This window comes from Ascaphus truei, chromosome 10, assembly GCF_040206685.1.
Source record: "Ascaphus truei isolate aAscTru1 chromosome 10, aAscTru1.hap1, whole genome shotgun sequence".
Classification (NCBI taxonomy): Eukaryota; Metazoa; Chordata; class Amphibia; order Anura; family Ascaphidae; genus Ascaphus; species Ascaphus truei.
Window position 1 is genome coordinate 38,798,549 of NC_134492.1, and position 16,521 is coordinate 38,815,069.

Genomic DNA, 16,521 nt, shown 5'->3' on the forward strand with positions numbered 1-16,521 from the left:
CAACAAGGGCACATGGCTTGAGATGCCCATGCAAGCCCTTCTGATATGTGTCATTTTATGAGAGGGGTACTGTTGCAGTTTAGATACCAGCTATAGGGTCTCATATTTTGTGTCTTTCCGTAATTTACAGACTTCCAAGGAGGACCTTCTGCAAGCTGATTTTGAAGGGGCGTTAAAGTTTTTCCGGGTTCAGCTGCCAAAGCGTTACCGGGCAGAGGAGAATGCACGGAGATTGATGGAACAAGCCTGCAACATCAAGGTAAAAAAAAAGCTTTTCGTCAAATCTGTACAGCAAAGTTTTGATGGGGAGGCTTCTCCTCAAAATCACCAAAAAATGGGAAGCAGTTGTCCAGTGGCTTTACAGTACGCTGCAGTTCTGTCAGTGAATCAGTTTAAGATCTGCCCTCAAAAAGTATTTTATCAGCACATAAGTAAAATGTAATAGCAATGTGGGAAGATATACTGTTCCATATAAATTAGGCAAAGAGAGTAGCACTCCAAAGTAGTGTTCATGTGGTGCGTATTTATTCATCCAACATTTTGTTCCAACACGACAGACCGTTCTCAAGGTACTACTCTCTTTGCTTTATTTCTATGGGAATTTGCCATTGAGTTTCAGCACCCGCAAGTATCTTTAATTTTTAAGTGTATGTATACCTTTATATGTTTTGGAGAAGATACACTGCTCCACACACACTGTCTGAAGGGGTGTGTGGATATTCATTAGAGCTGTTCCCTTAATTGCTATTATTCCCTCCACTCACAGCCATAGTGACACTACAATCAGAGAAGGCCTTCATTTTCTCACTGCAGTAGACCACCACAATGTCCTCCTTCCCACACACTTAAACAGCATGGAGTTTTGTATCAAGGCTGAAATTACACCATGGAGTGCTTTGTGTACAGTGAATTGTAATGGTACCACTGCTCCTTATTCTGCTTCACTTAGACTGGATCAAGAAGCGAGGCCTGGTATATTTATCTGTGCTTGTGCTTTCTATCTGAAGTTACAAAAATAATCCTGTATCTACTGTATGAGAAGAGTCTGGATTCAAATGTTTACAGGGTTATCCTTTAAAGTTATTATTTATTTACAACACCAACATATTCCGTGGTTTTGTACAATGTGTTTGGATGGTGAAAAAAAAAAAAAAAAATTACAAACATAAGCTTACATTATTACAGTAGGTAAGGAGCTTACTGTCTATGAGGAAGGGTAAGTGGAAACATAACGTGCAGGGGGTTACATTAAATGAACAGAGGTTATAAATTCAGTTTACAGACATTGTATGGACAGTTAGAGATAAATAAATTTAGGAATTGTACCAGAGCATCTCTAACATCAGCAAACGGCTGATACCCTTCGGCTGCCGCCTTTGGGGAGACTTGTGTGTTCTCATACCAAAGAAGTCCTGAGGTGAAGTTATCTTAGCCCTCCATGAACCAATGGCACAATGTACAAGGGGTTATATCTGGGTGAATGACGTAAATGTTGTGGCATTGTGCCACCAAATGTATGCAATAAATAAATAGGTAACTGTTGACACAATATGGGATCCAAATAATAATGATTTGAATTGCCATAGAAAGAAGGGAAGAAAGCAGAGGGTGGTAGGTAAATTCTCCACTACTGAGACAGTAAGCTGCTGTTCAGTACAAGAAATGCAAATAATAAAACTAAAGCAACATGAGGAGTTCCAAACCTCCAGTATTCCTGATAATGTGAGCCACGTTAGTTAATAGCATGACACGTTATAGAGATTCAACAAATGTCTTAAAGGTAGCAAAGCAAACTGCAAATGCCTAGCTAAGCATGACTTTTATCATGGCAGTGTTAGACCAGCTGATTAGAGCCATGAATATATCAACATTTATGCAGCTTCTGCTCAGGAAGCACTGATAAGGAGACTGAACAGCTTCTGTACTGAGAAACAAGCAATTTTGCTAGCTTATCCTTCCAGTTACAAATGCTTAAAGGAGTCGTTTTCCCTATTGTAGTTATTGTTATTATTTGCCACACATCTTGGGGAAGCAGGGGGTCTCCTGAGCTGAACAATGTTACTTTCATCTCAAGGTACATACATGGGATGGTGATCCCAAAACTGTCCCTTCCTGGTGAAACAAAATGGAGGTTTAAATCTCTTGCATCACGCTTGCCAAAACGAAGGCTCTCTCTCTCTCTCTCTCTCTCTCTCTCTCTCTGTATGTATGTATGTATGTATGTATGTATGTATGTATGTATGTATGTATGTATGTATGTATGTATACATGTGTGTATATAAAAAAACATATAGGACTTTGATTGAAATGCTGCTTTAAAGAGGCAACTCAAGCATGCAAATTTGTTTGCAATTTTTTATTTTAGTTTATTTTTAACATAGGATTGAACTCCATTAATTTTATCTCTGGGAGCTCCCTGCTTCCAGAGATACAGATCTCCGTAGGGGGTGTCGGGAACTGCTACGCTCAGCTAGCAGGGATCACGTAATGGCGGAATTTCAAAGCTTCCGTGCCCTGCCAGCCAATAGGAAGCCATTACATCATCAGGTTCGGCTTCCTATTGGCCCGCATGACACAGGAGATTTAAACTTTGGCGAGATACCGACACCCCCTTTGGAGATCTGCATCTCGGAAACCACAGGGTCCCTGGAGCTGAAATTAATGGGGCTCAGCTCTGGAGACCACTTGCTTGAACCCTATGTTAAAGAAAATTATTATAAAAGCGCATGAATCGCTGCTTTAAGGAAACCGAGCACTTTGTCGTGCAGGACACATTGCTTCCTGTCAACACACAGAGAAAACATACTGCTGAAGGGCTTCTTTTATTTAATTAGCGTGGGCACTTATAGTGCCGACCTTTCTTTCACAAAGACGCACAATAGAAGCACAATCTCTATGGCAGCATCTCCTTTTGCCTTGAAGCCTTACCGTGCACAACGTAATGTCCTTCGCTGTTTTGTAATCCATTTTGTTACTGTATTTATCAGATAACAGAACAATCCTAGTGCCCAAAGGGTAAATGTAATCCCAGCATGCTCTCTGAATCTCTGTTCTCTTGACATCACTTAACATGCTTTGTGGTCAGTATCAGACCTGCACATATCCGCTGAGTGGCTTTCTGGATTTAAAGTGAAATATACATTTATTTATTTATTTATAAAATGTTTTACCAGGAAGTAATACATTGAGAGATACCTCTCGGTTTCAAGTATGTCCTGCTGTGTAACGCTGATGTATTCACGTCCTTGACACCCAAGTGCTTTTCTGGTGACAGAAGTGTGAGTGTGTTAATCCAATGAATTAAACAATGGTTGTAAATGAAAGGTGAGACCAAGCAAGTCAATGAAGAGGCAATCCCTGATATTCTATTCATGTTTACCTCTCAGTAAAAATTGTTCAACTCTGTGCAGCGATTCTTAATTTTCTTGTTTGTGATGTAGCATTTCATAAACCACCTTCTGGCATCAGAATTATTGGCTCGTTACAGAGGAGTGGTTTTACAGATAACTGCTTCTAGAGTTTGATTATTTTCGGCATAAATGGATGCAATTTCCAAAGCAGAGAATAATGATTATGATTTTGAGAGTATAATATGTATTTTAAATTCCAAATAAGTGAATACAAAAATAGGGTGTTGAATATTTTTAAAGAGCATTACAAAACCTTTTTTGGTGAGATTGACACATTTCCTGTTTTATTATCAGACTGGAAAAGTTATTCATATGGCACCCTGGATAAGGGCACTTTATAAAATAAATAAATAAAATATAACGATCTGATACAGAGCTATCCAAACTTTTCATGTTGGTGACACACTTTTTAGACATGCATCGTTTCGCGACTCATTAAATCTGTTTTACTAGCAAACCGGAGGTTAAACTAACCGCTCATAAGAGATACGGACACATACATAAATTGTAATAACAAAATGTATGGGGACACAACATATCTCATGAAAACCTTCCATTTATATTTAAAAAAATATATTATTTGTAAGATAACATACATTTTTTCAAGATTGTTGTCATTTATGAGTGACACAGAGAGAGAGGGTGAGCGAGAGAGAGAGAGGCTGAATGACTGACTGCGGATTGGTGTCTGTATTCATTCACATACACCCACACCCACACCCACACTATTACACACAAACGGGGATCGAACACACGGGGGGCCAAATCGGACTAGGGGGGGGGGGGCATGGAGCTGTACTTACCTTACTCGCTCCATGCAGGAAAAGGCCCCTCCTCAATGTGCAGCTCGGATAGAGATTGGCTGCGCGCCAACCAGTCAGGTGGGGGGATTTTTATTTATTTCTTTTCCCCCAGCACGCGCATGTCACCCTGTGGTGACCAGTTTTGTCTAGGGGACGGCGCACGGCCCAGCAAACACCCTGTTGGTGGCCCTAACCGCCCGCGCCCCCCCTAAATAATCATGTGCCCCCCAGTTTCCGCACCGCTCAGAAGTTTCTTGTTACGTTCGCGTGACACCTACAGACTGCAGCCGACACACTAACGTGTCGCGACACACAGTTTGGAAAGCTCTGATCTAATAATACGGCTCTGAGATGTATATGATGGAGTCTTAATGTACATGTAGCACCTTAAACTTTTAAAGGAACAGACCTGCCTAGGAAGAAAGTGAACCAAGGGCAGTGATACGTTTAATAGATTAAATATAGCATATTGAGACCCTTTACATTTTTTTTTTTCTTCAAACAATCGAATAAGTATACCTCTTTTTAAAATGGTAAACAAACGTTTGGGATGTTTTGTACAATCTTTATCTAATGTGCAAGTGATAAGACTGTTTGCCAATCCTGGAAGCCCCAAGTAAATTGTTAGCTTTCCTCTGTCTTTTTTTATTTTCAAAGTAATTATGAAGCCAGTATTAGTCAAACATAAACATAAGTAGCTGGCATGCTTAAATTCAGTGGTCCTGGCAAAAAGTAGAAGATAGAAATAAGGAAGTTACTGTAAAGGTGATTGAATCTTTCTCGGGAAGCTACATTGAACTGCCCCTTTAATTGCCTTGCATTAGTGGTTCCCAAACTTTCTAAACTGGGTCTCTTGAGAACATACAATTTGCCTGTTGCCCCCGTTTTGTAATCAGTGCACACAGAAAGTTGTCCAAGATTTGAGTACGCAGAAAATGGTCCACGTTAAAATGGACAAGAAGCAGAAGGTGACATACTGAGTGCTCATGTGCATGTCATGTTTTATATCAATATTTTATATTGTTGTCAAATAATATTTTGGATTGTCACATCGTTCTGATTGAGGTTTAAGGTCAAGATGTGGAATAAGATCCCTGCTGCTTTAATGAATCAGGAAGCTTTACTTCCATTCAGAAAGGAATCAAAAATCTTCATTTTTAAACAAAGGATGGCAAACAAACCCCAATACACTGACAGCCAGCTTTTCTACTTCCATTCTTGTTGCTCGCCCTGTGTTGGTCTTCCTCGCCGTACCCCTATATGTTTTCTTTCGGTTGGTCCCGGTTGTAGGTATGGGATGGGTGTCCTTCCTAAGTTCCTACACGCGCTCTAGTACTAAGTTTCTTGGTGAGTATGACCATTTTGAAATAAAATAAATTGTTCTACCATTGGTCTTCATCTTAGATATGTTTAATAATGAAGCCCTGATTATTGCAACTTTAGATTTGCTGCTGCAGTTTTTCTTCAGTTAAGTATGAGCCTTGGACTAAAGCTGTATTTATTTAGCATGTGTATTATTACCATTCCTATACATCGATAAACGTATATCAGCATGTATATTATGTGATTTGCAGGCCAGTTGAACCTATTGAAACTATCTTAAATTATTAAGGAAATTTGAAAAATGTTATGGCAGGTGTTTCTTGGTTGAGTGCCTTCCCTTTGTTGCGGATATATGTTGTTAAGTTGCAATTACTGCTTTTCTGGGAGGAATGGCATGGTTTTAATCTTTTGGGGTTTCCATTGAATGACCCACTAACCTTTCCCACTGTATAGTATCTGCAAACAGCCATTCTTACAAACTGTAGTAATAGCGAGGCTCCCTGCCTGCCTCCTACTGGCATTGTCCCAAACTTCCATTGACCATCTTATTCACTTTAATAATGGCTGGTAACAGAGAAGTGGTCTTATGGGTCTGTAATGGGAGACAACTGGCTCACAAAATAGCATTTAATTAATCAATTACAATTAAGATTGTGGAGCAGCAAGGGAAGAGAATACAGACCGCACAAGCAGTGAGCACAAATGAGACTATACAAGATGTAACGTATATGTTGTGATTGAGACGTTATCAACAGTGATTAATACAGCTGCTGTTTGTATGAATAAAGTTCCTGGCTCCCATCATTGCATTACCAACGCCCAGCCTGCATGAATCCAGCAACCTGACAAGGTAATAGAGACTAAGCCAATTAATGTGACACTTGATGCAAACTCCTTAGGATGCCGGGCAAGGAAGGTTCCATTTGTAATTCATATCCACTACTGTATGTAGACCAATCGTTGCTGCTTCGCACCTCCCCCATCGGCACACCCACATCCGCACCCCCACATCAGCAACAAACCCTCCCAAATCAGCACACCGATACAATCACCATCAGTACAGCCACAGCAGCAGTACCACCGCACACCGCCATGGGCCGCGTGGACCACTCCCCACCCAAATGCCGCCCCCACACCACAAACATCCCGGGCAACGCCGGGGCTCTCAGCTAGTATGATATAAAACAGCAGAATCGTGTGTTTCCTATACATTCAATATGGATCACCAACTCGAATGTTTAACTTTCCTTTCTGCACATGCTCAACAGGTTATTCAGATATACTGTTCCAATATATTCTGCCATACACAGCACTGTAGCAAAGAGCAGTTGTATATGACAACTAACAGTTTATTTAGATCATCAATGATGTAAGTAAGCAGGACACTGTATAATTCAGAAGCACTTCTGTTCGCAGTAAAGTCCAGTGGTCTTTCATATTGTAAGAGAAGCTGTCATCGTGTCCACACAGCTGAGCCATTGTGGCTAAAACCATTTTCTAGACTGCCCCTGGAGGGCAGGCTTGTCAAGTCTGACTTATTTATTTTAAAAAACAGACACAATAAGGTTGTTTTGGGTAAAACAAGGCTCCATCATACACCGTGAAGTCCTGTGTGTTGGACATGGGTTCTCCTACTTAAACCACTTACAGCTCCAGTACCACGTTGATGGTTCAAATTTTTTTTTTAAAGTGCCTCTGGAACTTCGCAATCACATGACTGCTCCTCGGGAGCGGGCGCATGACCGCGGCGTCACTAACGACGTTCGTCAGACAGCCAGATTACGTTTAGCGCTCCTTATGAGCGCAGGGAGAAGCTGACTTTAGGTTTGAAGTCTGTGTTGTGAGCAGGATGTGACGAAGGACACGAATTCCCCTGGAAAATGAGTAAAGTAGACTATGATGTCGCTATTACATCATGAGGCCTGGGGAGTGCCAGACCCCATGATGTGGTAACTATGTCAAGGGGCACCCAAAGGGTTAAAATAAAAATCAGATTCTTACTTTTTTTATTTGTAATCACAAACAAAAGCAATATTTACTGCATACTCTGTGGAATATGCTGTTTTGCATATTGGAAGTAGACTTTTGAGCCTAAATGATAAACAAGTGTTTAAAATATTCGACAGTGTGATAAATGTTTAAGTGGTTTATTTTAGTGCTCTGATCTATACACCTAGTTGTGTGTGTGATGAGTAACTGGAACACCTGACACGTTGCTTCCCTTTTTTGAAATATATTCACAGGGAAGGGAGTCTGTTAACACCACGTTTTTAACGCCTTCAGTTCCAGGGGGACCTATCTTGGCCTTGGCACTTATGAAATTACTGGAGGCCACTCTGGCAATGAAAAATCTGGGTCTTCTGAGATCTCATTGCAGGAAAGGGGATAACGATTCCATAACTTACCAGAGCTGTGGGGTTAAAATGTATAGGTGGAGGCATTGTTTCCTCTAACCCCTACTCTGCAAGAGTGGCCTGAAATGCATTGCAAATCAGAGGGCTTAAGGGTAGGATTGCTCAATGTTAACTAGAGTATTAAACGGTTAATGCCTTGAAAAGCCACAATTTGGCTGTTGATGCAATGAACCTGTAAAGATGAAGTCAAAATGGCAATTGTAGACAGATTTTTGGGGTGGGTAGGGGGGCAAGTTTAATGGCAGAAAATATTTCATAATTTTTATTTTGTGAGCTGCATCTTTAAGGGCATGGCAATCCCTATCTCTGTGCGTGCTTCCCCTCCCCTCCCCCAGCTCTGGTCACAGAATGCCATTTTTCTATCATTAACAGAGCAGAAAGCTTGTTATTATATGCAGCGTGTCCTGGTTGTTTATGCAGGCTCCGTCCCCCAGCTCTCTGTTGCTGGGCGGCAGGCAGAGAGGCCAGGAGAATTCTGGGAAGCGGCAGCTCCTTCACCTCCTGCAACAGGTGTCGTCTTTCCCCTGTGCATTTCCTCAGCGCGTAGCCTCATAGAGAAATCTTGTGCTAAGAACATCTTTCTCAAGGCACAGGGGCAATATGTTTCACAGCTCACTGGCCCTGCAGGCTGTGACAGAAGCGTCTTGTGGGAGGGAGCAGGCTCTCCCAATGAGCTAAAGACAGCAAGCAAGGTGCTTGCTGCTTTCGTTACATCCTGCTCACACCACAGACTTCAAACCTAAAGTCAGCTTCTCCCTGCGTGTCATTCAATCAATAAACAAGGGATCTTCGCAGAGCAGCCTGCAAGGGACACTCAAAAAAGTGTTGAGAGCAGATTTTCACCAGTACCGGATGGGTTAATGGCAGTTGGAAATTATTCTAATCTCTAGGATTCCATCAAATTCTTCATTTGTCGGCCTATTAAAAGTCAGTGTGTTATCAGTCTGGCCGCAGTTTGTCCCTCCGCCCTGTGCAAGGGGAGTGCTCCTGATTTGGCTATACTGTATTTATCCCAGCAAAATCCTAGCTACTATTTACATTTTCTATTGAGATGCAAACAACAGTCGTGTCACTGTGCAAATATTGGACCTGTCCTGCAGGAAAGACACATCGAGGAAACAGAAGAGGAAGAATGAGAAGGGAAAGTGGAACAACTCCATCCTGTTTGTCCTGAAAGACAGCAAAAACCAGGAGCCTATAAATTTGGGTTTTTAGGGCTCACTGTCCCACGGGAGTCAGCTCCTGTTCTCTCAGGACCCATGTTTATTTCCTGAACAAACCAAAACCTTCGGAAATGTTGAATTGGGTTTAGAGCATTCATTCTGGCAGAGAAAGGACATAGAGAAAGTTTCAGATAACCTTCAGCGTCAAAGCTCTTATCTCGCTCACTGAGCTGGTTATCTGCATCTTTTTTTTTTCGTTTCTAAACCAGATGTTTCCCAGTTTGTAAGCGCTGTTGAAATGATGGGCGTTTATTTTTATTTTTGATTTATTTTCAGAACCGTAAGAAATTAGAAGGATCTTGTATTGAGAACAGAACCTAATATTTTTCTTGTCCCCCTTTCACCCTATTGGCAAAACATTCACGTTTTATTAGTTGTTGCACTGATTGAAGATTGCAGGTGTAAGCAACCTTTATTGGACCGACATGAATGTTCGTCATATACTGTATGTTGCTACAGTACATGTGATTTTTTTTTTGAAGACTACAGTCTCTCCCTGAGATATCACATGAGATTGACACACTGAACTGTGTTCCTTATTGCGTGTTGCTGGGATTTGTTACAAATGATTTTAAGTCACAAGGAGACACTGCATGAAGGTGACTCCCCTGGAAAAGACCACGTTTCCTATATTGTTTTTCTTAGCTGTATACTGACTCCTACAAAGAACAAGCCGATGTAGCAATTGTGGACTTTGCTGACATACTTTGCATTTTTTTTTACAGCCGTAAGCTCCACTCCTTCACTTTTACTCCAGGAAACTCCTGAGACCTGTCAGACTTTTGTTAATAATCATTGGCTGCTTACTACATTTGTCAGGCGAACCCATTCAGGACCGACTTTGTACTGCTGCAATGAAGAGTTTTCAGTACTAAATCTCTAGACACTGAACTTGTGCAATCAGACAGTTAGAAGAGCAAGGGTACTTACGTACAGTGCTCCTCCATTTCTTATCAAGACTCTTGCATGCTTTGAAGATAAACTCATCTCAACAGCTTATTGATCCAAATTGTGTAGAGGCAGCTGAAATATTCTTAATTTAGCTGAATCTGATCAGAATGATTTGGAGTTATTCTTTTAGGAAGCAGGAATGCGTTTACTCCAGATATTCAGAATAAGGGATGAAAAGAAACCCCTCCCGCATACCCCACCTCACCTACAGAAACTAGACGGTACTAAAACTTTGCATGAGCTACGAGACGTTTTGCAGCTCCTCCCCTATATCTTCAGCCTTTAAATCAAGGTTTGGAGGGGGGAGGTATTTAAGTGTTTGTCCCTCATTGAGGTGAGACAAGTTCAGATTCAAGTTGTAGCATCTGTGACAAGGTCTCCATCACCGTTCAAGCGGGTACTGTAGCATCCATCCGTGGCACCTTCCAAAATGATGGAAGAGATCTCCATTTCGATGGCCTATGATGCCCACATCTTCAGTCGACTCTCAGACGAGGATATCCTGGCAAAACTGGTGGAAATTAGCAAGCCCAAACCTGTGGTAAGTTTGGCAGCTGATGCCAGCCTAATGTCTTCAGTGTATAAGGCAGAACTGATATTGTAGTGTCTATGTTGGAGGTATATACTAGAGTTACGCAATTACAGTTTCAATATACTTTGTTAAATGCATACTGCCGACAGTGATTTAGTTCTTAATAGGACAGTTTTTGAAAACGGTTCTACTGAAGACTAAAACATTTTTCAACTGTGCGTGTGTATATATATCTCAATCTCATATATGTATATATATATTATAAAAGAAAAAAATGAAAAAGAAGCGCAAACTCCATAGCGTGATACCGTTACAAATAGTTTAATAACACAAAAAAGTTAAACACTCTCTTGGACATGCACTCACAAGAGAACATGATAAAGAGGCATTTTAGAGTTAAATCTGTGTCGTTGTGACATCACCGTTCAGAGTATATGGCAGGTCCGGTTACCGGTTCATGAGAAATCCCCAGATAAATTCTGCTGGATTATGGGTAAGAGTCCTCTCAGTACGACCGTCCTGGGTACTGTGGAGCCAATGCTAAACGCCGCTGGAGAACTGCCACAACAGTCTGTGCTTGAAGAATCCCTCACAGCATGCAGGCAGCACACAAACATGTGTGTGTGTGTGTGTGTGTGTGTGTGTGTGTGTGTATATATATATATATATATATATATATATATATATATATATACACATATATATATATATACATATATATACATATACACAGAAAGATTTTACCAGATAGAGATCCAGGAAAAACGAGACAGCACACAGTCAGGCACGTCCCTGAGGAAGGTCACATTCTGATGACCGAAACGTTGGATGCAGTGCCTATGTATTTATCCTGAATACATCAGCTTTGGATTTCCCTGACTGTGCTGTCTCGTTTTTCCTGGATCTGTATCTGGTAAAGTCTTTCTGTGTATGTGCATATATGGGATAAGCATCAGTGGATAACCTGTTTTCAGTGTGCCAACTGCTTTCTATTTTTTTTATATATATATATATATATATATATATATATATATAAAATATAACACATACATACTGGAACTAGCTTTGCGGGGGTGCTGCAGTTACTCTGGATTTGGGTTTATACATTTTTACATTAGGGAAATATATGCATTTTACTGATTTCATATGCACAGCACCCTCGCACTTATGTGTATATATGTGCTAGTATGTGTATATATGTATCATCTTCAGCCCTTGTCGATCCACTGCTTGGTGAAGGCCTCCCCACTGATCGTCCAACAAACATGTATAATAAAGAATTCTGTGCATTTGGGGTAACATAGGCAGGGGAGCGCAATCGTTTTCCCCTGTGCCCCCCTGCTGGCTTTCCCCCTATCCTTGCGCCCCCCACTCCCTCTTACCTTGATTCAGACGTCCTGGCGTCATGACGTCACGTTGCCATGACAACGGGATGTCACATGATCCCGCGTTGCCATGGCGGCGCATCACCAGGAGCATCTGAATCAAGGTAAGTAAGGTTTACAGAGGCCCTGCAGCTCCCCCGGCATTAATTGAAATGCCTTTAAGAAGCGCACGGGGGCCTCAGTTAAACCCCGCGCCCCCCACTTTGCGCACCGCTGACATAGGGTACCGTACAGATATTTGGCCACAAAACACCTTACAGCCCATACAAGTCAATGGCCTGTAATGTGTTTTCCATTGCCAGAAATAGTTTTAAAGCAGAAGTCTGCTTAGTAAGTATGGGCCATTGTTTCTTTGTGAATTGTTAAATTGTACAGATATCTTGGAGAGTAATTCTGTGTTAGCCCGTAGAATAAAAACTGCTTCTCATTAAAAAAAAATTAAAGCTATTTTAGGTTACAGTTAATGGCCCTTATTCTATAAACTGCGATAGAAGCAATTCAACGCTGTCACATGAAAAGTCTCATTAAAGTCAATGCTGCTTTCTGTGCGATAGCACGGGATCGGCACTAACGCAGTGTAACGAATAAGGGACAATACCTTTTAATGCATAAATGATGTCACAAGGGATTTGCAAACTTCCAGGACTACAAGTCTCTTCTTCTGGTAGGTGTTACAATACCTTTATGGGGCTGAGTCTGTCAGTCTGTGGAGGGGGTTTACATTGTGGAAGACTTGTGGGGGGGGGGGGCGGAGGGGGGACATTATTTTTTTTTAAAAGGTTATGATGGGGATTATGTTTAAATTGAATGCTGTGTGGGGTTACTGTATGTAGGGCTACAGAAGTTACCACGTGTGTCTAGTGGTAGGATTTATGTGTATAATCCTGATAATGCTGGTACCATAGATGTAGGACCATTTATGGGGTGTGAAAAGTAATTAGCAGTGGTACAATGCTTGTGTAAAACTGTGGGATGATTGTGTGCATGTGATTTTGAGTCACTGTTGAGAATATACATCCTTCATGAGATGCTTAATCCTAATTTTGGTATAGACATTTGTCTCACATCAGGAACATTGTATTTAACCAGAATAATCTCAAACACCCAGAATTGCCACATTCCACAGAGGATGTCAGACCCGTAACCAGGAACGTATATCAACCCTTCCATTGCGTGTGGGACCTGCAGCCCATTGCCAACTTGCCCTAATATTACTCTACTCCCAGTATATTTCTTACTTTAGTACTCCAGCAATAAAAGTGTTTAAGCCGCCATTGCTGTGAAACATGGCCTTAATTAGCTCTGGCATTGAAGGAGTTGATGCTGTTCAGTTGATAGATGTGCGAGAGCAGTAAAATGCAAGCAATTAGTTTAAGAATTAGAACAATTTCTAGAAAATTGGCATAGTTATTCCTATTGAATGCCTCTTAAAGAAGAAATCCAAGCATTTTAAAAAAAATTAAAAAATTTTTTACACAGGATTGGAGCAGTGGGTCTCCGGAGCTGAACCCCATTAATTTAAATTTCAGAGATACCTCCATAGGGGGTGCCAGTAGCCGCTCCGGCCCAGCCAGCTGGCTTTTAAAGTTTAAAGCTCCTGCATTACGCGGGCCAATAGGAAAATCGAACCTGAGGACGTCACTGTTTCCTATTGGCCCGCAGGACGCGGGAGCTATGAAAAGCGGCCATCATGTGATCCCAGCTAGCAGAGCAGCTACCGGCACCCCTTACAGAGGTAAGTACCTCCGGAAGCAGTGAGTCCCAGAGCTGAAATTAATAGGGATCAGCTCTGGAGACCCCCTGCTTCAATCCTATGTAAGAAAATAATAAGTACAATTAAAAAAAGAGCTTGAATTGTGCTTTAAGTGGTGATAGTATTCATGTTTGCAGTGGAATAGGTTTTGCGCATCTAACTGAAACTTTCTTGTTGCTCCTAAAACCAGGCATTTAAATGCATTCTGAATCATTCAAGGGAGAGATAAGAGATGGGAACAGTCTGTAGGAAACTTAGGTGCAGACGCCCATGGTATTCTTATAACACCTCACAAAGGCTTTAGCTAATTACCATTTGAGGCCTTTATAATTGTTTTCATGTCTTTACATAATGTAGAAGTGCAGAGTAAATGACTACTTCAGTATTACTGTTGGTGTTTCCTTTTTTTATTCGGACTAACAATTGATATTATAAGACCAGCTTTCAAGCGTTCTGCTCTCTCTCAGGTCAGCAATTCTGATTTGCAAATATTCCAGGAGTTTAACAAAGTTTAAAATGTGACACACTGTGAGTGCTCATTTGCATGTCATTACCCAGAATCCCTGGAAGACATAAGGGCGAAACGCAGGGTTTGCAAAGCCATCTGAGACATGCAAATGTGCGCACAAGTGATATTTATATTTGCTATGCATGGGTTTAATGTGAAAGCCAAGATAACAGCCTAAGACAGATGATGTAGAGAGTTAATGGCAAGGAGGGTAGTAAATAAAAAAACATGGCAATAAATGGAGGGAAATTGATAGTGAAAAATGGGGAAATCATGTAGGTCCACATATCAGCTTTGTGAAGGGGGGTGGGGGTGCAGGGGCAGAGAAGGGGTTGAATTGTAAAATGAACAGAGCAACATTACAACAAATTATGATGGTGTATAAGAATCTCATATCCACATTAAGTCCTCTTTTTTAGTGTCAGAGTATTATCATTTTTAGTTCAAATGTGTTCAGTTCTTTAGTGCCATTAAACACTCTGTTGAGGATTTGGAAGTTTAAATCATTTATGGCAAATGAAAATATCACTTGTGAGCACATTCACATGTCTGACAGGTCTGCAACCCTGCTTTTCACAATTATCACTTAGCATACAGTGCTTCCACTGCAGCAAGGCCTTCTGGGAAACGACATGCACATGAGCACGTAAGGATCTGGCTGTGAGAAGTGGTGTCCCACTGGAGTGCAGTATCTTCCTTCATGGTGTGATCAGTGCAGCCGATAGATTTCCTGGGGCCCAGGACTAGAGCTTCGCCCCCCACTCTTGTCGGCGCCGCCCCTCCCCCACCATGCCTGCTTTGCGAGCCCTCCCCTTTCACACCTGTACTTCTCTCCCCCCTCTGTCTCTCGGTCTTCCCCCTCTCTTCCTCACTCACTCTCCCCCCATCCCTCTCTTACACCCCCTCTCACTTCTCCCCCCTCCGCTAATATTCAATTACCCCCTTTCACTCAATCCTGCTTCCTCAATCCGCCCCTCCTTACACTCATTTCCCCCCCCCTCCTCTGGCCACACACACAATTCCACCCAATACCCATACAATTGCCCCTCCCACACTGCCCACACAACCCACCCTCGCCTCAATACACACACAATAACCCCTCCCAATAGAGACACAACTACACCACCCCCAGATGCCAACACTGAGCCTGACTTCCAGGTGCACATAGCTTTTGCTGTGCATCAGCGGGAGAGGGGCCAGTGTGGGAAGAGGCAGGCAGCAGCTGTGGTTGCCTCTGCCGAGCCCCAGCTCCCTCCTCTTCCCACACCATCTTCTCTCTCCTGCCGGTGTGCTCCGGGAACTGGGTGCACCCGTACATCAGGTCCAGTTCCATCACGCGCCGGCAAGAGAGAGAAGTAGGCCCTGCGTGGCAAGAAGAGGCAGCAGCTGGGGAGAGCAGCCAGAGGCCCGGCAGCTGGACGTACAAGTTGAGGCTGGGCCCCCAACAGCCACCAGTCCTGGGACACCTGTCCCGGCTCTCCCCCTCTGTCGGCGTTACTGTGTGTCTGTGTAGGTTCACTCTAGTTTGAAGGTTTGGGCTGGTTTCACCAATGAATCATATACAGTATATCACATTCCTGGATGTGCAGCAAAATGGTCCTTTAATATTGAATGTTCTATGTTTGTGACTAGCTGTGAGATCTTGGCATATATGTTTGCACCATGTTGTTGCACGGTCTTGTGCCATTCACAGCGTCTTTCAGTCCGTTATGCAGTTTTCTGTTGACTTCTGCCTGAGGTTTGGCGCTTGCCGGAATACAAGGATGGGAGGTTTTGGGAAGATGTCTTTTAATGTGTGATCGTCTGTCAGCATAGGTTGCAGATCTTTGATTATTTGTCACATTCCATCATGGGCCGGCTTGTTATGTGACCACTAGTGGGATGCGTGTGCTTGTTTCTTTTTGTATTGGATCAGGTGTTCTCGTGGGACTTTTAGTGCAGATGTAATTGTTTTGGTAATAGTCTTCAGATTGTATTCCTTCTGTCTGAATGATTCAGCCAGGGTTGTGAGGTGTCTGTTCCTGTCTTTAGTGTCAGAGCATATTTGGTGATATCTTATAGTCTGGCTGTATATGATGACTTATTTTGTATGAGTGGGATGGAAACTGGAGTTATTGCGGTAACTACATCTCTCTGTGGGTTTCTTGTATAGAGATGTGTGTAGTTGGCCATTCGTCAGTGTTACTGTTGTATCCAGAACGTTCACGTAATGTGAAAGA

The 16,521-nt window shown here is 42.1% G+C and overlaps 1 protein-coding gene and 1 long non-coding RNA gene across 11 annotated transcripts in view; one reads left to right on the top strand and one right to left on the bottom strand.

The window, feature by feature from the left end:
* LOC142503861 (uncharacterized) overlaps positions 1-10,349 on the bottom strand; it is an 83,500-nt gene extending 73,151 nt beyond the window's left edge. For both annotated transcript variants that reach the window (XR_012804105.1, XR_012804104.1), the window contains exon 1: positions 10,104-10,349. This is a non-coding gene — a long non-coding RNA (uncharacterized LOC142503861). The remainder of the gene's footprint in view (positions 1-10,103) is intronic.
* Positions 1-16,521, top strand: part of RABGAP1L (RAB GTPase activating protein 1 like) — a 318,905-nt gene that overhangs the window by 261,038 nt on the left and 41,346 nt on the right. For 7 of the 9 annotated variants that reach the window (XM_075616671.1, XM_075616673.1, XM_075616670.1 and 4 more), the window contains one exon: positions 131-259. In XM_075616671.1, the coding sequence (XP_075472786.1) occupies positions 131-259 (129 nt within the window). Of the gene's footprint in view, positions 1-130; positions 260-8,335; positions 10,666-16,521 lie in introns of those variants that run through there. The other 2 variants (XM_075616680.1, XM_075616679.1) reach the window with 2 other exon arrangements.